This window comes from Alternaria novae-zelandiae (assembly GCF_023758075.1).
Source record: "Alternaria novae-zelandiae strain BMP 2774 chromosome Unknown scaffold_25, whole genome shotgun sequence".
Taxonomy (NCBI): domain Eukaryota; kingdom Fungi; phylum Ascomycota; class Dothideomycetes; order Pleosporales; family Pleosporaceae; genus Alternaria; species Alternaria novae-zelandiae.
The window spans coordinates 227,604-251,701 of NW_026056985.1; the positions used below are offsets into that span (position 1 = coordinate 227,604).

The window sequence follows — 24,098 nt, forward strand, 5'->3', positions numbered from 1 at the left end:
CCACCTGAAGCTATACCTTTACATTTGTCTTGAGCATACTGAGACCCCCCAAAAGTGCACCAACTAGATCATGAAATCCTTCAATGATCATGCATGCACAGCAAGCGCAAATAGCAAACTCACAACGGCTATAACATCATGCTTTCACGCCTGTTTTCTTCGTCATCTACACCATGAGTTCCACACCTCGCACCACCACTGCCAACACCGACGATATCGACATGATTGTCAAGGCGAAGAACGAATGGAAAGGACTCTACGAATCCCTCGAAGAAACCCCGCACCACCCTACACACATAAGCGAAGAAGCACGGAGAAGAAAGAGATCAGAAGAGGACTTGCTCGTACCGGCTCTGAAAACAGCAGCGAAAGATGCGAAGGACGCCAACACGAAGCTGAAGGAATGGATAAGCGTAGTAGGCGTTGTGGACGAGTTGTGGAACGCCAGTGCTCTGAGATATCAAGTTGGTGGGGCTAGAGAAAAACTGGTCGACGCAGTTTGGGATCTGGAAGCCACCGTGTACGAATTGCGGAAAACGCTGAGGTTTGACGGAGGGACAGTACTGAATAAAGTTATTGATCCGTCGGCAGAGGATAGCTCTGAGGAGGAAGAATAGGCCGTTGGCGTTCGACTCGTTTGTTGCGGCGTACAGCTGAGAAGCCATATAGTAGTAATTGTCTTCAGTTGAGTACGATCACACTGCATCTGATAGTGCTGAGTCTTTCTGCCCAAATGAAGGCCAGGCCGAGTCTGAATCAAAGGCGCACTCTAGCCTTCGTTGACACTTTCCGCGGGGGTCGTCAGGCTACCACACATGTCGCTTAGCTGACCCTCAAGCAGCGCAATATCAAATATTACGGCTCCGAACCATGCTGACAAGAAGACATTCGATGATGGCCGTAGGGAGAGGTTTGGTGTTGTAGAGACGCGATCGAACGCGTCCGACGCGTCCTGGACCACATGGCACGTGAGGGCGCGGGGTAAGCGCGATCTCCAGCTCGGAAGCTACGACGCCATCAACCACGAAAGTCTCCAACTTGACTGCGATGCCACTGTCGCACGGTATCAAGATATCGCGATAAATTTGCCAACGACAATATCAAACCAGATCGGAAAAGCTACTGCACGGGTCCACTGCGGCTGTTAAGCCCTAAGGCGCAATACTCAGGTTCCTATCCCTAGACCACGGACGAGGCGCGACAGCCGCAATGACAACGAACGGCTTCCGAGAGTGTGGATACGCAGATACCGGTTGCCGCATTGTCGGTATTTTGTCTTTGGCACGCACGCAGATATGGGGTAGTGCCTTGGAAAGCAAGAGAGATCGGATCAGGAAAGACGTGCAGCAAGAAAGCGGACAGCAAGATACATACGTCTTGCCATGAGCGCAAATGCGCAGTTTGCTGGATGCGATACGAGGCGACCGCTCAGCTCATTCGTTCGATGTCATCGAGGTGTCACAGCGTGCGCCATCACGAACGCGAAGAAGCAGCTGCATCGATAGGGTCTGCATATCTAAGCCAGGCAAGGCAGGTGCCGATCGTCAATTTGCAAAGGGAAGAATGAGAGCATTAGGCGCGCAGCAGGCCCGAACCAGACCGAGGCAGCCCGTACGGTATCAAGACTCCCAGCCTCTGTATGTGGTAAGGCAGCATACAAGCGACACAGCAACGCCGCACTGGCTATCGATGTGTAAAAGTTGGGTGTTGGACTTTTTATCGACCTGCCTCTTCGGGTGCGCCGTTTTATCCGCCACCGGGCTTGATCGTGACGGCGCGTCTTGGCACGGCCGCGAGCAATCTGGGCGAGAGCTTTGCGGAGCTTCACGTGAGAGCTGCATGGAGATGGCCGCCAAGTCTGAGCCACGACTGCGGGACCTGTGGGCCGTGTCGCGATAGGACGACACAGAAACATGCTTTCTACGTTCCCACCGACGGCGAGCTTGTTTGTCGCCCGCAGCGCTAGCCTGCATCAGGAAGGAGCGGTCGTGAACAGCGCCCATCTATCCACATGTTTGGTATAGCAGCAACCGCATTACAGGGCGCGCCTGATGCCATCACCGAGTGCGTAGCCAACGAGGAGCGCCATCACGGCCAGGTACCGGTCCCTAAACCCCGCTGGCAAAATATCGTCCAGCCAGGGTCTGCAGCTAGGTACCGAGCAGCGCGTTGTACAAATAAGCTGCCTGCCCTTCCTGAGCTTTTCCGACCATCGACCTTGTCCAATTGAGCTTTTACGAAGCTGGTCGCATACAAAATGGCTCGATACATCAGCGTTGCCGCGGCTTTGGCTGCTACCGGCGCCTGTGCCTTTACGCCTGAGTACGTTTACCATCACATTCCGTTGCTTGCGCAACTGCTAACAAGTGAACAGAGGACTCCTCAGCACCGTCCGACGTGGCGTCGCTGACGCCAGTCCCGATGGCTCTGTCGGTCTGTTCTCGTACTCCCAGTATTCCTTCGAGGAGCACGGCAGTGCGGGTTCTGGCATGAACCTCATCGACCTCAAGACCGGCGAGATCACCGAGTCGGGCCTCAATGCCAGCGAGATCAACGAGGTCGCCTGGATTCCCGGCAGCGAGACTGGCATCATCTACATCAATGGCACCAACGAGGAGGTCCCCGGTGGTGTTACCCTGTGGGTTGGCGACATCAAGGATCCGAGTGCAAGCAAGATGGTCGCTTCTTTGGATGCGCCATACTCCGGTCTCAAGGTCGCAAACACTTCGACTGGAGACATGCATTTCATCGTAAACTGCATGGCTTACCCCAATGGTACTGCCGTCAACCCCGAGACCGAAGTTACCCCAGTGACTACTGCCCGCTACTACTCGGACAACTATGTCCGCCACTGGGACACTTGGCTGACCAAGAACCGCTACAATCTCTTCGCCGGAGCTCTCTCGGCGAACAACAGCTATGCGCTGTCCGGCGCTGGAATGCGCAACATCCAGAAGGGCATCAACTTCACCACCACTGCGCCTGAGACTCCCATCCAGCCGTTTGGTGACTCCAGCGACTACGACATCAGCCCTGATGGTTCCATGTACGCTTTCGTAACCAAGGCCCCTCAACTCAACAAGGCCAACTACACCGCATCATACACCTATGTTGGTGCTTTCGCGTCTTCCGACGCTCCCATCGCCTTCAACGGCCCAGACTCTCTCGCGGCGGAGGCTGGTCACAAGGGTGCTTCTGGTCTCCCTTCTTTCTCCACCGACAGCTGCAAGCTCGCCTACGTGCAGCAGGATGAGGACTACTACGAGTCGGACAGGTGGCAACTCTACACTGTCGACGTCGCTGTTGAGGGTACCGGTGTTGCTGTCAGCAACTGGAAGGCTCTGAGTGCCGGCTTTGACCGCTGGGTTCAGGGACCCATCACATGGGCTCACGACGACTCCTCCATCTACGTCACTGCTGATGACTACGCTCGCGTCAAGATCTTCAACTTCCCTGTCGATGCCGACGAGAGCTTCGTCCCTGAGCCTATGACCTCGAACACATCCGTCTCGGCTTTCGCCCTCCTTCCTGATGGTTCGCTGTTCGTCGCTGCTACCGCCATCTGGACTCCCAGCGAGTGGTACATCCTTGCCGACGGAGAGAAGAAGACCCTCTTCGACGCGTCTCAGGTCGACCCCAACCTCGCTGGTCTCGGATCCCACACTGTTTCCGAGATCTTCTTCAACGGTTCCAACCCTGAGCTCAAGCAGCAGCTTCAGGCCTACGTTGTCAAGCCTACTTTCTGGCAGGAGAACGTAACCTACCCGCTCGCTTTCTACATCCACGGTGGTCCTCAAGGTAACTGGGGCAACAGCTGGTCCAACCGCTGGAACCCTCAGGTCTGGGCTGACCAAGGCTACATCATTGTCGCCCCCAACCCAACCGGTTCCACCGGTTTCGGACAGTTCCTCACCGACTCCATCCAGGGCCAGTGGGGTAGCTGGCCATACCACGACTTGGTCAACGCCTGGAACTACGTCAACAGCAGCATGCCATGGATCGACACCAAGAACGGTATCGCCGCTGGTGCTTCCTACGGTGGTTACATGACCAACTGGATCCAGGCCAACGACCTCGGCAACGAGTTCAAGTGCCTCGTCACCCACGACGGTATCTCCAACACCGAGGGCGCATGGGCCTCTGAGGAACTCTGGTTCATCCGCCACGACTACAACGGCAGCATCTGGGACTCCAACGCGTACCGCGAGTGGAACCCCCAGAACCACATTGCCAACTGGTCCACTCCCCAGTTCGTCATCCACAACACCCTTGACTACCGTCTGCCCGAGAGCGACGGCCTGAGCTTGTTCAACATCCTCCAGGCCCGCGGTATCCCCTCCAGGTTCCTCAACTTCCCCGACGAGAACCACTGGGTGCTCAAGCAGGAGAACAGCTTGTTCTGGCACACCGAGATCTTCAACTGGATCAACCACTGGTCCAAGGGTGAGCCTCTGAGCGACCTGCCCATCGGTAACTAGATGGGGAAAAGTCATGGTCTTCAGCATTGATGACGACATTGATGAAACTTATTCTTAGATGATTAATGATAATACATTGATAACAAACTTCATTCACGTATGTTTCAGTGATGTATGCTCGTGATCTAAGCTCTCTTTTGGCCAGAGTCCACCCGGACTGATCTCATTTAATGTATATGTTGAAACCGAATACTAGTTCCGAGATGTAGTAAATTTGCTAGCCGGAGTACGCCAATCGCTACTGTATGGTAAGAATCAACCCGTAGTCGACTGAAGAACGTTATTGAGCTTTACAGCTATGCGGGGTAGTCGTATATCCATGCCAGTATCCGAACAACGTCCATTAGCTGTGTCCAGCGCTGATCATAAGCTACTGACAGACTTCGTTGGATGATGCACAACCCGTGTGAACGTCTACGCTACATGCACAAGCAAGAGCATAGGCATCAAGCGTCGCTCCCGCTACCCGGCGGCCGGTATCCAGCGGCTTTACTAACCAAGGATATCCGCGTCTGTCCTCAGGTACGGCTGCTGCTGTCAGGCGGGACATGGATGGTGGTTTCCCTGGTTTGTCTTGGCCTTTCTGGTGTGCTCTTCGGTTCTCGGCAACGACGATGTGCAGCGCTAAGACTACAGAAGCCATCCACACAAGACCTTGTTGATAAGCCAGGAAATGACTCGGAAGACCCGATCGCATGTGCATAGTTCGATTCAACGTCGACAATAAGCTTCTAGACACTGTCTTCAATCGAGAACCTTCAGTATGGGAACGGGGCGTAAAGAGATAAGCAGCCGCTATTGCCACTCAGCCAAGCTGCATCCTTCATTGTTCTGTGATAGCAGAGGATCCTACTGCGCCCCGTTGTGTTGGTGTATGGGTGATCATCAGAGGGTTCTGTTGGACAGGCCATGCCAAGCAAAGACGGAAAACAGCGGGTCAGGCCATGGGAATGCCAATGTGCCATGCTGCCAGGCGAGGCAAAGCTTCCGCTGATAGCAACGAAGCCTCGTGCCAAAAACCATGTGGAGGTCTTCGGCGCTCTTGTCTCGTTTTGTCGCGCTTGTTTTATTGTCAAGGAGATAAGCGTGGCTATGTGGATATGCCAATGCTGGTGCCGTCCATGGACGTTTTCGAGAAGCACAACAGGGCGTCCGCGCTAGGTGGATTGGAGAGAACAACGCGACCACTGATTGGAGTGCGCATGGAGAGCGACACGGCGTGCTGCTGCCGGTTGGTCGAGCTGCCTGTTCGAGTTTGGTGGAGTTACATCGCATGCATGCGAAGGCTGTTTCATTGTGTGGGGAGCAGCCGAGGATTGATGTGACGAGGAGGCGCCCAGCGGGACGGAAGGCTCGGCGCCAGCTGGGCAGCAGACTCGCAGCAGAGTTCGGCGGTCATGAGCGACACACACGATCGTCGACAAATGTCACTCGCCGGACCGACGTCCTGGCTCTCAACTCCAGCGCCCTCCTCGCTGCAGCGATGAACGACGTTCCCACGAGCTGTCAGCGCGCATGTGCACGTCGTGTCAGTGCGCAAGCTCTTCGGTATTGCACTGCGGCGTGGTGTCATCATGGCACAGCTCGTCGTCCAGATAAGAAAGAGCTAGGGTTACCCACCGCGTGAATGGCTGGAAAGAACATAGTGTGATCAGCGACGCTGCCAAGTGCCGAAGCACTCAATCGACGTCGTCGCATGCGCCGAGATACCCATTTCCCTGGAGCTTGGCTTGCCGAAGCCCTGCAAAGACGGGTGCGAAGCTCTAAATCGTAGTCTTACTTTCGGCATCGCCTACCCGCCCAGCTTTTGCCCAGTCACCGGCTGGTGATAAGACGGGCATTGCGAAATAGTCCCTTGATGCTGTATGGGTCAACCGCCGGCTTGGGCTACTAGCTAGATTCCACCAATTCCTGGAAACGAGGGTGGAGTGTATCCACATACGACACCTGCTCGAAAGAGAGACAGTCAAGGAATACCAAGACGGCGCTTGGGATGAGCAGATTTGCCGCTTCTGTGTCACTGTAAGGATGCTATGAGTATAATTGCGGTCGTGTGCCCAACCCTTGCGGTTCAGCAGCAGCTCATTCTTTTGCACCGCCCATACTCTTCCGTGCCTGCTAATCATGTCGGCTAACGCTGGCTCCAACGCCGTGGACATGGCCATGTCCAACGAGCCCAACAAGGCTGCTATGCCTTTGTACGAGATCGACGAGAAGCGTGCTCTTTCGGACGATCACACACCGTCGACTCTCAGCCACCAGCCTCATGGCGCTGATGTCTTCGAGGCCGACTTGGAAGGCGAAGAGCCTACGGAAGATGAGTTGAAGACACTTCGCCGTGTATCTGGAAAGATTCCGTGGACTGCCTTCACCATCGCCTTCGTCGAGCTTTGCGAGCGCTTTGGTTACTACGGATGTCAGGTTTTGTGTATGTTGTCGCTCGTACCTGTACAAGAATCAGCCCACTGACTATTTCGAAGACACCAACTTCATTCAACAGGACCTGCCCGTGATTGATGGTGTTCCACAAACCACTGGCAAGGACCCTCGCTCAGAGGGTCAACCAGGCGCGTTGGGCATGGGACAGCGTGCATCCTTCGGTATCGGTCAATTCAACTCTTTCTGGGCATACAGCACACCCATTATCGGTGCCATTATCGCCGACGAGTACCTTGGTCGCTTCAACACCATCTTCATCGCCATCGCCTTCTCTATCCTGGGTCACATTCTGCTCATCATCTCCGCCATTCCCGCTGTACTCACCAGCGGCAATGCCATCGGTCCTTTCATCCTTGGTGTCATCACCCTTGGGTTCGGTACCGGAGCTTTCAAGGCCAACATCTCCCCCTTGATCGCTGAACAATACCGCCAAACCAAGCCCCGTGTCATCAAGGACCCCAAGACTGGCGAGCGTGTCATCTCTGACCCCAACATCACGCTCTCTCGTATCTTCTTGTGTATGTTGTCCCCCAATACGATATTGTAAGCAAATCACTAACATATTCCAAGACTTCTACATGTTCATCAACATCGGCTCTCTGACTGGACAAATCTCCATGGTCTACGTTGAGAAGTACGTCGGCTTCTGGTGTGCATGGCTGCTACCCACCATCATGTTCTGTTTCTGCCCTGTCGTTCTTTGGGTCTGCAGGAACAAGTACATCCGCACTCCCCCCACTGGTTCCGTCCTCATCCGCGCCTTCAAGGTCTTGAAGCTCGCCACCAAGGGCAAGTGGTCTCTCAACCCTGCGACTACGCGCAAGAACTTCAAGAGCGAGCGATTCTGGGAGGACGTCAAGCCCAGCCACCTCGGTGCCAACAAGCCATCCTGGATGCAGTTTGACGACGCTTGGGTTGACCAGGTTGCTCGTGGCCTGCGCGCGTGCTCTTGCTTCACCTGGATTCCTCTTTACTGGTTGAGCTACAACCAGATGAACAACAACCTCACGTCTCAGGCTGCCACCATGACCCGTAACGGTGTTCCCAACGATGTCATCACCAACCTCAACCCCATCTCCCTGGTCATCTTCATCCCCATCGTTGACAACTTCCTCTACCCCGCTCTCCGCAAGGCAAACATCCGCTTCACCCCCATCAAGCGCATCGCTTTCGGTTTCATCCTCGCGTCTTTCGCCATGGTGTCCGCTGCCGTTATCCAGCACTACATCTACGCCGAGGGCCCTTGCGGCGAATATATGAACAGCTGCGACGACCCAGCCCCGATCAACGTCTGGACCCAAGCTGTGCCGTACATGCTTGTCGGTTTCTCCGAAATCTTCACGTCGATTACTGGTCTCGAGTTTGCGTTCACAAAGGCACCCAAGAACATGCGTTCGCTAGTAACCTCTTACTGGCATTTCATGTCCGCCTTTTCCAACGCGCTTGGTCAGGCGTTTGTGTCGCTGTCCGAAGATCCATTGTTGGTCTGGAACTACACGACTGTTGCTATCTTGGCGTTCATCGGTGGCATCCTCTTCTGGTTCCATCAGCGCAAGACGGATAAGCAGGAGGACATTCTTAACATGCTTCCCGACTCCAACTACATGGGCAAGGACCGAAGGCATAGTGTTGCTGGTGCTGAGGAGGCTATCGCTGGCCACAACGTTGAGGCGCATGTTCGTACCCAGGGTTAATTCGTGGGCAGTTTTACGCTATACGTCGATGTTTACGAGTGCGGCTGCCAAGAGTGGCTGTGTGTAAGGAGCTGTCATGATCGAAGATACCTATTTAGCCGGAAACAAGTTCAAACATGAGACTTCCAATCAGCTAGTGTAACTCCTCTTCCTTATCTGCTTCGCCAACTATGCATCGTCTGCACGTTTGTCAACATCTGCATACGGTCATCATAGCCATGTATTTCCCAATCGCGGTGCTGGCGGTGACATGCTAGGTCTTATCGTGGCACGAGACGACCTGCACGACGTTCAATGGGCTCGACGGGATTTTGCCAAACCACTCATACGAGATTGAGAGCGCAGGATCAAGCATTGCGTACATACCATCCCCAACAAGATTAATCAAAAGTTAAGCATGATAGAAAGTCGTTTGTGCGTGCGTCATTTACGGAGTGAACATTGGCTTTCGCAATTGGATATCTAGCCTGAACTCTCCATCGGCAGGCAGCCCAACATGGGCCATTGTGCGCACAATCCGTCGCTGCTTATTCAAAGCTTCAACCCTAGGCTAGATTGTTGTATGACGAAAAAAGGCTTCATCGTTTTGACTACCTCCTTCCTGACTATATTGTGGCCCGCGCTTGTTGTCGCCATGTGATGTGAATGCAGGTGATTTTACGAGTACGCAATAAGCTGAGCGTGTACATGATACAGGCACTGCTAGGTACGATTCGAAGTCATTCATGACATTTGAAGTGTATTGCTTTGACATGCACGTTGTGCCGAATTTGGTAGGCTCGATCGTCAATGATGACATTCGCATGTGTTAAGTCTTGCATGACATGGTGATATGATCCTGAAAGTGTTGTGTGCTCAAGCCTCGTCAAGAGTGTTCGCCTCATTGGTATCAACGTAGTCCTTCATACATCGTTCCGGACGGTATTCGGTGTACTTGACCACGGTAACAATACTGGTGGGCAACTGCTCGTAGACAGGCACAGGCTCCTCGCCCTGCATTACAGTGGGAAGTTCGCACTCCATGTCGTCCCAGCACTTCTCCGGCAAGTCATGCTCCGGGTTCCTGCTGGGACACTTGTAATCTCCTTGGCTCGGAATCTTTGCTTCGATGCATGAGACAAGCTCGAAGTCATTGGAAGGGAACGGGTCTCGACTAGGCGGTATCATCAACCTCCTCCTGACCTCAGTTTCATGGATCGTATTGGATATTTCGGGACGAGGACTTGTATGGATCCATGCGTGATTATCGAAGCTTTTGCTTATAGGATTCAGCTGACCTGGGTGTATCTCCATTTTGTATCCAGTCTTAATAACCTCCAGAAACTTTTTCTGCTTGATCCATTCCTGCAACTCCGGGAGGCCGAAGAAGTCAGCCTCGGCCAGAAGTTTATTATATCCCACGTAATCAAAGCCCTTTTCCCTCGTCCAGAGCAACGGATACATTGTGGGTCTCTTGATATAGGCGAATAATGCTGGCCAGATCTCGGGATCCGTGTCGACGGGAAGCGAACCGTCGGGCAACAGATCAACGGGCCATCGACCGCTAAGCAAACTGGCGAAGTAATCGCAGTTTTTGAGAATCGACTTTGTGGTGCGATACTTGTGGCCGTCTACGTCGAGGGTTATGTGGTCGGTCTCGGGGAGATCGGTGCGGCGAGGGTAGTCGTGTTGTTGAGGGGCATTCGAGTCGTTCGATGCGTCGAGTTCCATGGTGTTGACGTTCGATGTCATAACCGAGGGATGAGTGGGGGAATAAGTACAGTGAGTAACGATTGAGTGGTTGGTGTGATGGGGGCCGATTGATGTGTGAAGTGATGAGAGATGGCAGACCGAAGACGCGTCTCCAAACGCGCCAAGCCTTGCCCCGCTCGTGCTGTCCGCTGCTCCCTCGAGAAGGAATCCCTCCCCACAAATCCAACCCTGGAGGAACTCAACAACCTTTGGGAAACCACACAATGTCCTGCCAACCTTTCGCTAATGACGTGCTGCAACGCGTGTGGTTGGGCTCTCGATTACTTCCATGCCGGCACCAATTACGCCAAACACAACCAGTTCACTTCTGCGACGCCTTCTCTAAAATCCAGATGTCGCTGGCACTCCGTGGCTATCACAAGGTGTTCATCTTTGCGGAAATGAGAACATTTTAACACTGTAGTATCTTGTTCTGGGTCGAGGCGGAGTGGATTGCCCATATGCATGACCACGAGCGTGCATAGCATAGGAGGGCAGAGGATCCAGGTGTTGTCAATAGTGATGTGGGTAGATGTTATGAAAGCGGAAAATCAGACATTGTCTCTGTGTCTAATCTCTTGAGCATGAATCGTGCCACCTCTCATCTGGGTACGGCCCTGACCGTTGTCGCCTCCGCTCGCACATCTCTCTCCCCTCACCTTCCACGACGATATCTCCAAGCCTCTATTCAGCTCTGCCCTCCGGCGCAGCAAGACTTGGGGCTACTTACCCGCGCTGCTCTCTATAACACTGCGCATTGTGACCTCCTCACCGCTGCGCGTCTATATCACGACTCCAGGCAATGCCGCCAAAGACCATTGCGGAGGAAATCGACGACGACACCGACGATGAGATCAACAGTGAGACCGACGACGACACTAACGGCGAGATTGAAGACGAAGACGAATCTGGCACCTTCCCTACAAACGACGAGCTTATAGCAATCGCAGAAGAGGATCCCACGTCCGCAGCAGGGCTCGCATACCAGACTCCCTTTGGCGCTTTGCTCTGGCAATTGACCCATCGTCACAACACTCGCGATCGTGTTACACGAGACCTTATTAGCAGTGTTGGTACCTAGGCAGTAGAATCAATCTCAGACTCTCACTCTGCACCATTATCAACTTCCCTGTGAGGTTGACTTGGCCATCGGTCCAGATCGGCAGGCCCAGAATTCGAAGGCCTCTACCAAATTCAACACTGCATCCTCGTCGTGTTGGGCCCTAGTAATGAGGCGACAACTCCGGTCATTAGAATAGAGAAGGACAACTACAAGCATGGCCCCCAAGACGTAGCAAGGAAGCACGTAGTCTTCAATCATCTCCAGAGCGCTCTCTTGTCACATCTCAAGTTGCCTTATCGTCTACGCACATCCTATGATCACTCTCAATGTTTCTTGTCGTGGTCACTTCAATATCTCAGTGGTGCAAATCCTGATTCACCGCAGAATCCAGACCATTCACTCACCACACTAAGCCAAGACAAACGCACCACCACACGTTGAGATATATACCCGACCAAAGTCAGCACTACGGCTTCAATCGTCACATAAAACTCCTCTTACCATTTCATCCCCCATTCCACTCGCACACCGCAGTAACGATGGACGATATCTGGAGCGACACGGAGATGAGCGAGACGTCGTTTACCACCACCGAATCATCACCGCCGCCATCTCCCATCCTGACAGACTACCAAAACAACCTCATCGCCACCTACGCTTTCCACAGCGACAGCATCAGCGACCTCATGAACATCGCCGTCGACCTTGAAATCAGCGTGCGACGCGAGCGCGGCGAACCGAGCCTTCCGTACCTTGAGGAGGATTTGGAAAAGACTCGAGGGGATCTGGTGTTGCACAGGGACGCGAAGCGCAGGATTGAGAGGAACCTCAAGAAGGAGAAGGAGAGGTTGAAGATGGTGGTTGGAAATGGGTCAATCGTGGCGAAGCAGCAGTTGAATGAGATGGCTCGTTATATGGAGGTGGACAAGACGATAGAGTGTCTACGCTGAGAGATGAGTGGGCTAGGGCGCGCAAACCTGCATATCTAGAGGGAGTCTACGGCGTCTGGTGCAAGGGAGCTTTGACAAACACGACGTGCATCAAGTTGGGTCTAGGACTGAGAGGACGCAGTAAACAAAACGGTTTCATGCCTTTCCTTGGATGCTATGCATACTCTTTCTCATACGAGGAATAATGTGTGCTCATGTAAATGGGGTATACTCTTAATCGCAACCATCGAAACCGGACTAGATGAGCAAATGACAACAAGAAGTTGGAGATTACAGAAGTATAGAGGGTATTGTTACACGCAGTACAAATACAGAGATTAACAGCAAATGACGCGTGATTATGCGACATGAAGAGTGTCTGCGCCCGGGGCGGTGCGCTTTTGCTAAACGGTCTCCTCCGCGTCTCCATTCGATACTACGTCAAACCCGAGCATCGGATGCGTCACCTCTCCCCAGCACCACAAGCAGGTCTTGTTCCCAAACTGTCGCCCACAGGCGCAATGTTCCTTGTGTTCGGCGAATATTGTATCAAGGTTAGACTCTTCCGCTTCGTAACAGCGCAGGCATAGCCAGCGGTCAAGGAAGTGATTACGCAAAGTGCACTGACACTGGGAGTCTTGAAGACTACTTCGGCTATCCGAACCGTCTTTTGGGAGGCAGTCGTTGCAGAACCATCGTTTCCTTTGCTCTGTTGCTTGGTATAAGGCTCGAAGAACGGGCGAGGGGTGCACGACGTTTGAAGACGCCGATGCGGCCAAGGTGTGACTGCCGAGATCCAAGTCCAGGAGCTCTTCGACACACTCGGGTAGACCGAAACTATCTTCTTCAAAAGGAACGTCGATGAAGCCTTGGTCGTGATGTGGTGCACTGGAACCATGCGCAGGACTTTCCCATTCTGACGCGGGGTGATCACTAGACATGTGATGTGGGCTGAGAATAGGTATCTCAGAGGGTGACAACAGGATGAAGCCGCTAAAGTTAGGCAACTCATCCTCGTCACATGGCGTTTCGTAGATGCTCTGGTATACGCAGTGGATGCGGCACTCGTCGCAGGTACTGACCTTACATCTTGAACAGGGTCGACACTCCGTATCGGACTCTTTTGCGCCGCACTTGATGTACTCAGTACAGTCATAAGCATCGAAGAAAGTCGACTTCTTGTGACGCTTGTTACGGATCCGTACACCCCTACCAGAACACTTGAGTTTGCCCAGCAAATTCTCCAAGCTACTGGATTGCGGCAGTATCGTCTTGTGCATGGTCTTTGAGCATAGAAGTAGCGCCATGAGGTCTTCTGGGTATAAGCTTGATATGATCATCTCCAGCAAGCCGTATTCGTGAAACACTTCCATGAGAGGACATCGCTGCCTTGACACAGCCAGACTATCCACTCTTGTCTTTTTGCGCGCCTCCATTTGCTCACCGCACGATCTTTTGCGCTTTGTAGTCTCCATGGTCTCCCACTCGCGATAGTCTTGATCCCAATTATGTCGTGGTTCTGCTGTCCTAGTGGTAGACACGCGGTGGTCCAGCGATTGAGTAGCCATATCAGCCTTGAGTTGAGACTCCTAAGAAAGATGAGCAAGGAAGACTAAGGACGTCGGTGCGTCAGTCGAAGTCATCATGGGCCAGCAGATGCACCATGAGAGTACCGGCTCATGAGCACCACCGAGTCCGCGCAATGACGGGAAGCGCATCTCAAGGCGACGTACTTGTCTCTCACGTCGCAACGTGGTTCTAGCCTTCCGCGTCTCTGATAGCGCTTAACAGCTTTCAGTACCTGGATCTGGGTCCATCTTGGCGTTGTGTTGACAATAGTGTGGGGGACGCTCAACAGTCGGGATGAGATAAACAATGGCGTTGTATTACCACCTGGGCAACACCTCGCAGCAAAGTGGGGCGTCTATTTCAGAACCAGGGCGATTCAGAAAGAGCATGAGAAACGATGAGAAATTTTTAGTCTCGTCTATTTTGACCATCGTGGACAAACGGGGAGATGCGGGATTACGTTCCGGTAGCGGCCGACTGACGAATGAGCATCGATGACATGATGGTGCCTCGGTCATTGCTTCTTTCCGTCTCCCCTGACCCTTCACTCGACTTCGCGCTGTTCGGATGCACGCAACATATGCGCAACGCACGCGCAACTCTACTTCACCATCGACCGTCACATTGAACCACGCCTGCGTTGATTCCGATCATGCCATCTTACTGGCCCTTTCATAACGTTGGTATGCGCGACGCACCGCTACTAAGCCATCGTCCAGGCATCTGAACCACAGTCACGCGTGCTCAAAGCATCGAGAGGCCGCGACAGTTACCGCTAGCTGTTCAAGGCTTTTCATCCATAGGATTATTCACATTATGGGTGCTTCGATGGGACGATGATTGTGCACACAGCTCAATCGCATTCTCGAACGTACATACTCGCACCTCTCGAGCTTTCCCATGGGCGATATTCCGAGCCTCCTCCCAGTTCCCTCGTTCCGATGCGTAGTCACCACCTCCTTTGGTCCCATCTCATCGCCGCATTGGCATGACCCTTATTTCTTCTCATCCGGAATTTTGTAGCAGCAGCCGATGTCGAGCACATTATAGAAGGAGCAGTCGCGCTGGACGTAGAAGCCACCCTTCTTGTAACAAGTCGTTTTGGTAGTGCAGATGCCCGACGGGTCCGACCTTCCGCATGGTGCGGGATATGGGTCTTTCGGCGCAGCGAGAGCTATGGAAGCGATCGCGGCGAAGAGTACAAGGACCTTCATCTTAACGTTTGATGACAGATGATCCAGTTTCGATCAAGGGAGGTGTTGGAATTGAGTCTCACGATTTGTGGGGGTGAGTGAGTAAGTAAGTTGACAGCTTGTTGGGTAGTGATATCGCTTTGGCTATCACGAAACAACTGTTTATATAGACATCAGCCTCGTATCTACGGCGCCACTGACATCGCTGTAGAGTGAGAAGCTCATCCACGTCTCCTGCAGCGCAATCCAGAATTAGCTGGAACTATCTGATCGACCGCGAACTGCTCAAGGTTCGCCCAATCCACGCATCTCTGCGTCCACCAACCATCACGTTAAGCTTTGCGTTTCGCAGCAGCGATATCGTAATGTTACGATCTGGGCCAATGTGAACGTCCAACCGTGGATGTTGCGATAGCGCTCATATGCCTAAATTGCGTCGCGGCGTTTAGCGAGGAATGCAATCTATCTTCCCCGGATTTTCGTATTGCCAGCACTTCTGATAAGTCGCCCACATGCGAGCTAGACATTTTACCATATGAAACGGACGTACTGTCCTTCGCGGCTCGGATACCAGGCATATATGACGTCGCTGTAGCATCCAGTGCTGAATTCTGTCGCGTCGCGGTTTCATCGAGGCGAAGAACGTATGATCTCATAGAATACTAAGGCAGCATGGCAGTTAAGACGGCACTACTTCTGCCTTGGAAATCTACACCGGGTGCAAGTCCGCAGAAGTCAGTCGCTCCAGCAAACTACCTCACTCACTATGCACGCTCCAGATCTTTTGGGACAGCACTCGTGACCCACTGTGGCTACACATGCAGCCATTAGACCATCATTCACAGCGCTACGTCGTTCTTGCGGAACTTCTGCACGCTGCCGCGCATCATTGCAGACTTTGCCACGTGGGTATGGCAAAGTACTCGTCGTAGGCCCTTCACGCGCACGTGATGCAACGTCTTATTCGAACGGAAGAGCAAGTCTCTTCAGGGCAACGATGCTAGCAATTTCATCCAGGAGAGGACTCTGGACGAGTCACGTCTTGAACAACTACTCCCTGTTGTTTAATCTGCCGTGTCCAGTTGGCCGACAAAAATGCGATGGCCTCCAACGCCGGTTCCAATGAGATTTGGCATGATCCCAGCCTTCGTGGTGTAGTGTGGCGTATTTGACGTCGCAGCGCGTGAGCAGGAAGCGCCACCAGTGGTCTAGGCTTTCTGTATAACCGTTTGAGGTGGCTCGAGGTGACGAGATGCATGTCTCCAGTCGTTCCTAATCCTCCTGACTTCACTGCTAACAGTTAACATATGTCTTTTGCGGGCCTAGAGCCTCCATCATCAGCGGGGTAGCCTAATGCTGCTACATCTTTATCCACGTGTTTCTTCCAGAGCCTGGAGCCTCGATACACCAACGATTCCATGGAACAGAGCACGGTCTCAATGACCAGCGTTAGAAGACTTCCAAGATCGCTATGGGATGTGCCGCTGTCTTGTACAATAGTCGGCCGCAGTCGCACGAGGATAGTTCGTGTCTTCGACCTCGGCGCGCGATCCCAAGGGCTGATGCGCCCGCTGTCGGGCGCGCTAGGAAATGGCGCATTGCAAGGTTACGTCACGTACGCGCATTCCATCACCAAGTCAGCCTCACACACAGCCTCTACTCACAACACCGGGCGTAGCCGCATCATGGCCGCGATGCTGCGGCTTATAGCAGGGGAACAATCACCACCTTTGCCGGATGCGGACGCGCGATTTAGAATATTCCTGGTCGATCTGCTGGGACAGCGCATTGCATTGCACCCTCAACACCAAAATTTTCATCATCGCAGGCCCGTGTCCAGCGCCATGCTCAAAAGGAACTACACTACGACGCGCTCGGTAAGCTTCTAGAAGGCCAGTAATCGAATCATATAACAGTTCGCTTATCTTTTCCATGCACGGTCGGCGAGTGTTTCCTTCCATGGGGCTTCTAGAAGATAGTTTCTCGGCCTGTTTGTCGGAACGATTAGCTGGCTCGAGGCACCACAGCGGTCAACGGCGGCACTTGTCCTTGATTGGTTCATGTCGCCCCCTCAAGTGGGCAGGATCAACCGACCTGCAGCCGCATCTCCACCTTTTGTTTCCAGCATCAGCCGCATCCATTCCCCTACGACATCGTTCTGTATGGACTCTATATCTCTGTGTTTCGTTCAGTCATCGTTTTCTCCCGAAATACATTCCAGTCCACCTTCACACAAAGACGCCACCAGTCTGGTGCATGATCCCGATCCATCCGTGTCATGTTGAGATGACGATTTCCCGTGTCTCGCAAAGGCTGTCTATCTAAACGGGCTAGTACCTTGGCCCCAGAATGGCCATGGCCCCACGGAAAGGAACGCGACGAGCGTGTGACCCTTGTTCTGTCAGTGAGTGTTAGGTGCATGTCAACGCTCGTGACACGACTGACATTATGTTTCCTTCGTCTAGGGAAAGTGCGATGTGATGGCAACCAGCCATGTTCAAGATGCGAAGCCGCTAGCTGGGACTGCACCTACTTGAAAACGCATGGAAAAAGCGGACCAAAAGGACCACGACGGACCACGGAAGCCGCAATCAGGAGACTGCAGGAACGCAGCAAGGGCACCCATGATGAGGGGTCAAGAAGCAACAGCGAGACGAGCTTTGACGCTGGAAGCCCAGTATCTACCGAGCTAACCTACCTTGACCCCATCTCTTTGATGAGCGATGCCGATGGTGAACCCAAAGCCTGGCCGGATATCTTGAGTCCAACCCTCTCCGCCACCCATCACGAGCCTCAGAGGATATCGATTGCTTGCCTATCGCAATATTTGGATATCTATTCGGCACGCGGATACGGTATATGGCCGGTGGTCGATGCAGAGGCTCTGACGGCACGTCTTTTGACTCATCCCGATGATTTGGAAGCTTATGCATTAGCCACTGCGATATCTGCTGCTATAGTGAGCCAGTTCTCTATGGACGAATCGGGGAGTCCACTGGAGGGCCACTACCGCGTCCCGAGTGGCACATTTGAAATGGAAGCAAAAAAGGCAAGGAACGAATGCGATCACCTGGAGAACGTCACTGTGTTCTCTTTGCTGAGCAGCTTCTTCCTACATGTCTACTCGGCAAACGTTGGGAGGATGAATGCTTCCACAGTGTTGCTTGGAGAGGCCATCTTCAAAGCGCACATCATAGGATTGCATAAGGCGAACCACTACGAGCACATGACCGCGGAGCAAACACAATATGCGTTGAGAGTTTACTGGCTCCTCTTCATCACGGAGCGAGCACATTCTCTGCAACACGATGTGCCGACAACACTCAAGCGCGCCCCAAATCTCCCTCGACTGGAGGACCTACACGATGGATCGGTCACACCTGCTTTTGTTCAGCTTTGCCGGCTGTTCAACATTTTGGATGTCACTATAACCGCCGAACCAGCAGCTGCGCGCCACGCCCTCGCATTAGCTCAGCAACAGCTTAGCAGTGATGAGGACCCCCGCAGCCTCGAGAACGAGCTCCAGCGCGCAGACATCACAATGACGCAGCAATGGATGCGCATCTTCTTGTGGCAGCATGCACTCAATGTAACGAATTTGAGCAGTCGCGCCAGCCAGGATGAGGAGTTCTCATTTCGCTTTCCCGCCAAAGTCGCTCAAAACGTCCTCAGTAATCTGAGTAGCCTCTCCCGCCAGAGCATTGAGGCGCATGGACCCGGCATGGTATGAAATACCTCGTTAGAAAATTAGAATGTCACTAATGTGTATACAGGAGTCGAAACTTTTCGATGTTGCCAACTCGCTTGCAGATGTCATGATGATTATGCCTTCTCTCAACCACGAATCTCACTTCGACGTTGGACCTAGAGATCTGATCCACTCGCTAGCGCAAGTCCTGGCCTCCTTTCGTGGTGGTAATCCTGCTGTCATTAGCATACTGCAAGAGAAGCTCACTATGCTTGGACTTTCCGCTGGGTCGCCGCAAAAGTTGCTTGAGCTCTCATCGCCAGAAGAGGAACACGACGAGTGGCACGACCGCTCCATGTCTGCCCCCTCTACCTACCCGTCCTTAAGTCCGGACGTTTCAATGTCGCCATCACTCCAGTCGAGCATGAGCATGGACGGCACGTTTTGATTCTCCCGGATTATGGCAAAAACCTCTTGCAGTATCATGCACATACGGACAGAATATCCGATTGCGCAACGCGTCCAATCATGGCCATGCAGGCAGACGTGCCCTATCGATTCGGTCACCTAGCGTCCGCAAGACAGGCGCTTGTCAGCAAGCACCCAAATCCCTTAACAAGACGTGGGCCAACCATGGCATATCGCTCATCATCGAAGAGACCAACATGATTGATGCACCAGGCTTTGGCCAACGCCCGATAAAACGCCCTCCTTTGTTGCTGCAGGAAGTTCGCAAAGGTCCAGCAAGATTACTTATTGGTCTCTGCTAAATGAGTGCTTACGAGCCTTAAATAGGGTCGCGCACCATGGAGACAAGAACAACGTCCTGTTGAGACATCATAGGGATCACAGTAATGCCACCCCCGAAGGCCGAGTCGCGCGGACATATGGAAGGAAAGCACGGCAGATTATGAGCTTGAGCAGACGTCAAAGCAGAAAGTCAACGCTGAAGTGACGCAAACACACGCTCGAATCAGAGGTCTAATAGGGGATCAGCGGCAGCGCATGTAAATACGATGAACATTTCCAAGGCCCGTGGTTCCATGATAGGGTGTTGCCTAGGTCATTCCTGCTCTCTGTCTAATTATGAGGACAGCGAGCGTTAGCATTGACATCAGGGGATAAGCATGTATTGAACCAGTACAGTACGCAAGCATTGGCCTGGAGCGGGGAAAGTTTCTCGACACTCGATTGGAAAGTGACACGAAGCCAAGATCGCAGCCAGCTGGTTCTACTATGCAGCCGATCTTCAAATTATATACATCAGATTCGCCATTGTCAGTCATCGCCAGCTCCCTCCCTTATTGTATAGAGATGGGAAGGCCTGGATGAGCTGGAGCAGCTGGGCTCTCGTTCATTTGCTCGAGACCATAGTTGATCGCCGCGGCGATATCCTGGTTGTTCTTCTCCAGGAACATGAAGTGCCCATTGCCCTTGATACCAACGTCGGCAAGCTTGATCCACTGGTAGTTGGTGAGGCCCATCTGCCTGAAGTACTCGACGAAGCAGTGGTCGTACGTGATGTGCGGACTGGCCTCGCCCGTGATCATGATGTAGGGAACTTTGCTAAGTTGGGTGAGCTTGTGGACGGTGCCAGTCTGCAGAATGCAGGAGCGCTTGGCAGGGTCATCTGGGCCGACCTCAGCTGTAGCAATGGTCGAGCAGTCCGTTACCGGCGGATCGAATTGCAGCGGTGTGTATGTGAGGCCACAAGGCCGCGCCGCAGTACGACCGACCCCAGCAACAGTCGTGTTCCCGATCAGAGAAGTATGTGGGATGTTGCCAGGCTCGATGTTGATGTTGGCGCGCAGCAGATCAGGGCATGCGTCCGACCAGATAGCCGTGTACGTACAGCCAGCTGAGTGGCAGATGGTGTATGACTGGCCGATCGTGCTGAGGAGCTGACATCCAGATGTGCGCATAGTGTTTTCCACGTTTACGTTCGATGAAGAGATGGGAACGTTGGCGGCAGTGAAGGCATCAAAAGCTGGATCTCCACGAGATCCGTTTCCGGGCCATTGTGTATGTAGGTTTGCTTGTGGGTACTGGTCGAAGTTTTCCGGAGCTGTAAAGCCCTGCTCATTGATTGTGTCTGTAGATCCAAGGCGTAGAGGGTACTTGGAGAAGAGCTGCTGGCCACTTCGGCCGTTGGCAGCGATGTCAACAATGTAGACCTGGTAGCCTTGATCAAGGTAGTAGGAAGCCCACCCTTTCCGATTGTCTGGCGTATTCAGCCACTCTGCGCCCGTGTTGACACCCGCGGAGACGAAGACCATCGGGTAAGGCTTGTTGACTTTGCTGGCGGGAGTCAGCTTTTCGACATAAAGCTGGTCGCTCCACATCTGTTGGCCCGGAATGCCGGAGTCGACGTAGCCGCCACCGATATAGAAGAAGTCTCGCTGGTATGCAGATTCTTGGCTGCTGCATTTTGGGCTGATGCCATTGACACCAGCGCAGTCGTCGGTTGACGCGCCAACTTGTGCCGAAGTTTGTGAGGACAATGTTCCCAACAGCAAACCCGAGATAATGGTACGTGAATACATGGTCAAGTAAAAAAGAGGACAAATAGAACGAATGGGTCACAAGTAGTGTCAAAGGGGTACGGATGATTCTTGGAGGGGTTTGCGCAGTCAGGTCGGCAGCATGCATCCGCTTTCAGTTTGGAGAACGCGCTTTCATGCCAACAGGTCGCGGCATTGGCTCCAGTCGCGCAGACGAGATGTAGAGTTGGTCTCAATCTCGGTATGGGACTTCTTAGAGATGCCTTCCGTTCGCTTTTGCGTGATCCGGGGAGAAGCGGACATTAGCTACTATAATTAGCTTAGTGGAGCGGATGCATGCTGCCTTTCTAATCATCCAGACCCTCAGGGTGGCAGCGGGCAGATCACATGTTTGCGAAGAAGCTGAATTTTTACCTGTGATGGAGTAGCTTCAGCGCACAGCCCATCAAATTCGTTCCGTCGGTCGGGACGTCCCGTCTTCGAGAAATGGCGTCTTGGATATGCGCGCAAACAGGTACCTACTTGCCAGCACCCAGACTGTAGGGCTCCGGTCCATCTACCTTCCGCGCGCCTCCGGCCCGACTTACTTATGCTTCCATCTATCTGTTCACCGCATCGACCGAGAAGTCTTCAGAATCTGTCTGCAGACTGTGGTGTGATAACTCATCACGATGCGGAGGATACACCATCTCCGGATCTTAACATGACTAGATCAATTACCGCTATAGAAGCATTGCTGAACAGAGAAAGGTTATTGCGCCCAAACCACCTGAGAATGTACCTCAGCTTTTGTAAGATACAATGTCCATGAAATCATGACGTCCTCGGTGTCTTTGTCCCTCCCTTTTGACTATGATACGTTCACTGCGCATACAGTCGCTAGGTCAGTTTTAGGTTCACTCCACCGTGCAGACTTTCGCGTCGAACACAGTCTCCTTCTGTACGCTTACCACCTCCAGATAAGACTCCTCCTCATACTCCAACGCGTGCTCCGCTTGCTTCTTATGACATGCCATGCCACACAACTCCGAACGCCCTCTGTGAGCTGGGATCTGGCGGGGACAAAGATATATCTTTTGCTTTTTCTGAATGCTATACCAGTCCTCGGTCTTGTTCGCGGGAAAGTACTGTGGGCCAATCGCGCCGATGCCTCGGATGTTCGCGTCGTAGGTTTGGACTCTGATAGCGTTGAGGTATTTCTACACATACGTTAGCGCGGAATACATCTACGCAGTGAATGCGACATACTTTGTTCTTGATCCACTCATGCAACACGTTGATCTGGAAGTACTGCGACTCGGCCTCCAGACGATTGTACAGATCATAGTCAAATCCTTTAGCCGCATCATAGAACAGCGGTAGTACCTCGGGGCGGCGCATAAAGCGCAATAGGTGCTCGAAGAGATCGGGGTCGGCATCAAGAAAGTACGAGCCGTCCGTCTCAGGCTCCCAAGGGAAGCGGCCGGAGAGTTGGTGTCGGAAAAGGCCTGACTCTGCCTGCAGGGTATCGCGCGAGACCTTGAACTTGCGGCCGCCAATGTCGAGAACGAGGGTCTTAGGATAATTACCAGTGATGTTGGGGACTTCCATGGTAAGGTCGATCAAATCGATAGCTGAAGTACCCTGTGGTCTACCATCTGGCTCACTGTTACTGCCACTGGTGTCAACAGGCGCACTCTCGGTGGGAACGCTGACTGCTGTCATTGCGGCGGTGATGGCGTCGAGATCCATACTTGTGGTTGACGAAAGTTGCGTGTGTTGGTATCGTGGTTGCCAGCAATGTGGGCGTGTCAACACGGAAAGGTTGCTCTCCAATCCACTAGTGCATTCACCGTTCATTCTTCACGAGGAACCAAGGAGAGGCCTTTTCTCCAATATTCACCGTGAATTTGAGGCACGTGATCTAGGCCTTGACATATGTGCGGGCTCCTATAACTAGCAATGCTCTGTGTAACTTGGAGTGGAGACTTGCAAGGAATCCCAACTTTGGTGCTGAGCCCGAGTACCCTCTCGTGTAGGCTGTGTATTTAGCCCGCTCAAGCTCCGAATTCCTTTGCCATAGACTTTTGTGCCTCAATGTATCTTTCCAGTTTTGCTTCCGCCTCAAACCTCTCAGTCCGTTCTTCCTTCACCTCACTCTCGGCCTTTTCTGCCCGTGCCTTCCAATTTCTTACGCTGCTCTGACTCCTTTCGAACATATTCTTGAAGCTTTGAGAAGATCTTTTTCTGTCCTCGTTCACCTGCTTCAGCTGTTCAACTTCGCATCTGAGAGCCTTTGCCACTTCTGCTTGCTCAGCGATCATACGATTGAACTGTGTTGTAGATGTCGCATCGCGTCTGAGCATCACAATCTCATCGTTCAGTCGACGCAGCTGCGCTTCTTCTTGTTGATGACGGTCTCGCATTGCTGCTATGATGTCTTCGTCTTTGCTGAGTCTGCGCCTCTTCAGTGATCCTGTGAATGCATTAGTCGCCCTCATGAAGACGAATTAGCTTATGCTCACCTTGTAGAGTTGCTTCGTTGCTCTCCATTGTAACAGAGTGTAGAGAGGGTGATTTAGTCTGCAGTTCCGAAACGATGCTAGAGTCGTCCAACCCGCGCGATAGAGAGGATTGAGATTGCCGGGATTCATTCATTTTATTATGACGGCACAATCGGGCGTTAAAGTTAAGGCCCAAAGCGAGTAATGAGGAGGACGTTTAAAGTTGTTTAAAAAGACTAGAAGCGAGGTGAAGGTGAGACTGATTAGGACGACCAACGAGTCTCTTGTTAAACGCGCTTGGTAAAGAGGTGAGGGATGTCAGTCGATTGC

The 24,098-nt window shown here is 52.8% G+C and overlaps 9 protein-coding genes across 9 annotated transcripts; 5 read left to right on the top strand and 4 right to left on the bottom strand.

Annotated features, from left to right (window-relative positions):
* Window positions 1-173: 173 nt before the first annotated feature.
* J4E88_009623 (uncharacterized protein) lies at window positions 174-617 on the top strand (the record flags this gene model as incomplete). The annotated part of the gene is made up of 1 exon (XM_049403222.1): window positions 174-617. The coding sequence occupies one exon, from the start codon at window positions 174-176 to the stop codon at window positions 615-617; it is 444 nt and encodes a 147-aa protein (XP_049250996.1).
* Window positions 618-2,257: 1,640 nt separating this feature from the next.
* J4E88_009624 (uncharacterized protein) lies at window positions 2,258-4,478 on the top strand (the record flags this gene model as incomplete). The annotated part of the gene is made up of 2 exons (XM_049403223.1): window positions 2,258-2,322; window positions 2,375-4,478. 2 exons carry the CDS (start codon window positions 2,258-2,260, stop codon window positions 4,476-4,478), a joined length of 2,169 nt encoding a protein of 722 aa, XP_049250997.1.
* A 2,124-nt stretch (window positions 4,479-6,602) lies between these two features.
* J4E88_009625 (uncharacterized protein) lies at window positions 6,603-8,611 on the top strand (the record flags this gene model as incomplete). The annotated part of the gene is made up of 3 exons (XM_049403224.1): window positions 6,603-6,906; window positions 6,959-7,435; window positions 7,488-8,611. 3 exons carry the CDS (start codon window positions 6,603-6,605, stop codon window positions 8,609-8,611), a joined length of 1,905 nt encoding a protein of 634 aa, XP_049250998.1.
* An 855-nt stretch (window positions 8,612-9,466) lies between these two features.
* Window positions 9,467-10,342, bottom strand: J4E88_009626 (uncharacterized protein; the record flags this gene model as incomplete). The annotated part of the gene is made up of 1 exon (XM_049403225.1): window positions 9,467-10,342. The coding sequence occupies one exon, from the start codon at window positions 10,340-10,342 to the stop codon at window positions 9,467-9,469; it is 876 nt and encodes a 291-aa protein (XP_049250999.1).
* Window positions 10,343-11,144: 802 nt separating this feature from the next.
* J4E88_009627 (uncharacterized protein) lies at window positions 11,145-12,355 on the top strand (the record flags this gene model as incomplete). The annotated part of the gene is made up of 2 exons (XM_049403226.1): window positions 11,145-11,415; window positions 11,940-12,355. 2 exons carry the CDS (start codon window positions 11,145-11,147, stop codon window positions 12,353-12,355), a joined length of 687 nt encoding a protein of 228 aa, XP_049251000.1.
* A 5,090-nt stretch (window positions 12,356-17,445) lies between these two features.
* Window positions 17,446-19,232, top strand: J4E88_009628 (uncharacterized protein; the record flags this gene model as incomplete). Its single annotated transcript, XM_049403227.1, has 3 exons — window positions 17,446-17,500; window positions 17,562-18,820; window positions 18,870-19,232. The coding sequence occupies 3 exons, from the start codon at window positions 17,446-17,448 to the stop codon at window positions 19,230-19,232; spliced, it is 1,677 nt and encodes a 558-aa protein (XP_049251001.1).
* An 853-nt stretch (window positions 19,233-20,085) lies between these two features.
* Window positions 20,086-21,327, bottom strand: J4E88_009629 (uncharacterized protein; the record flags this gene model as incomplete). Its single annotated transcript, XM_049403228.1, has 1 exon — window positions 20,086-21,327. The coding sequence occupies one exon, from the start codon at window positions 21,325-21,327 to the stop codon at window positions 20,086-20,088; it is 1,242 nt and encodes a 413-aa protein (XP_049251002.1).
* Window positions 21,328-22,181: 854 nt separating this feature from the next.
* Window positions 22,182-22,989, bottom strand: J4E88_009630 (uncharacterized protein; the record flags this gene model as incomplete). The annotated part of the gene is made up of 2 exons (XM_049403229.1): window positions 22,182-22,484; window positions 22,534-22,989. 2 exons carry the CDS (start codon window positions 22,987-22,989, stop codon window positions 22,182-22,184), a joined length of 759 nt encoding a protein of 252 aa, XP_049251003.1.
* Window positions 22,990-23,321: 332 nt separating this feature from the next.
* J4E88_009631 (uncharacterized protein) lies at window positions 23,322-23,817 on the bottom strand (the record flags this gene model as incomplete). Its single annotated transcript, XM_049403230.1, has 2 exons — window positions 23,322-23,740; window positions 23,790-23,817. The coding sequence occupies 2 exons, from the start codon at window positions 23,815-23,817 to the stop codon at window positions 23,322-23,324; spliced, it is 447 nt and encodes a 148-aa protein (XP_049251004.1).
* Between the last annotated feature and the right edge of the window lie 281 nt (window positions 23,818-24,098).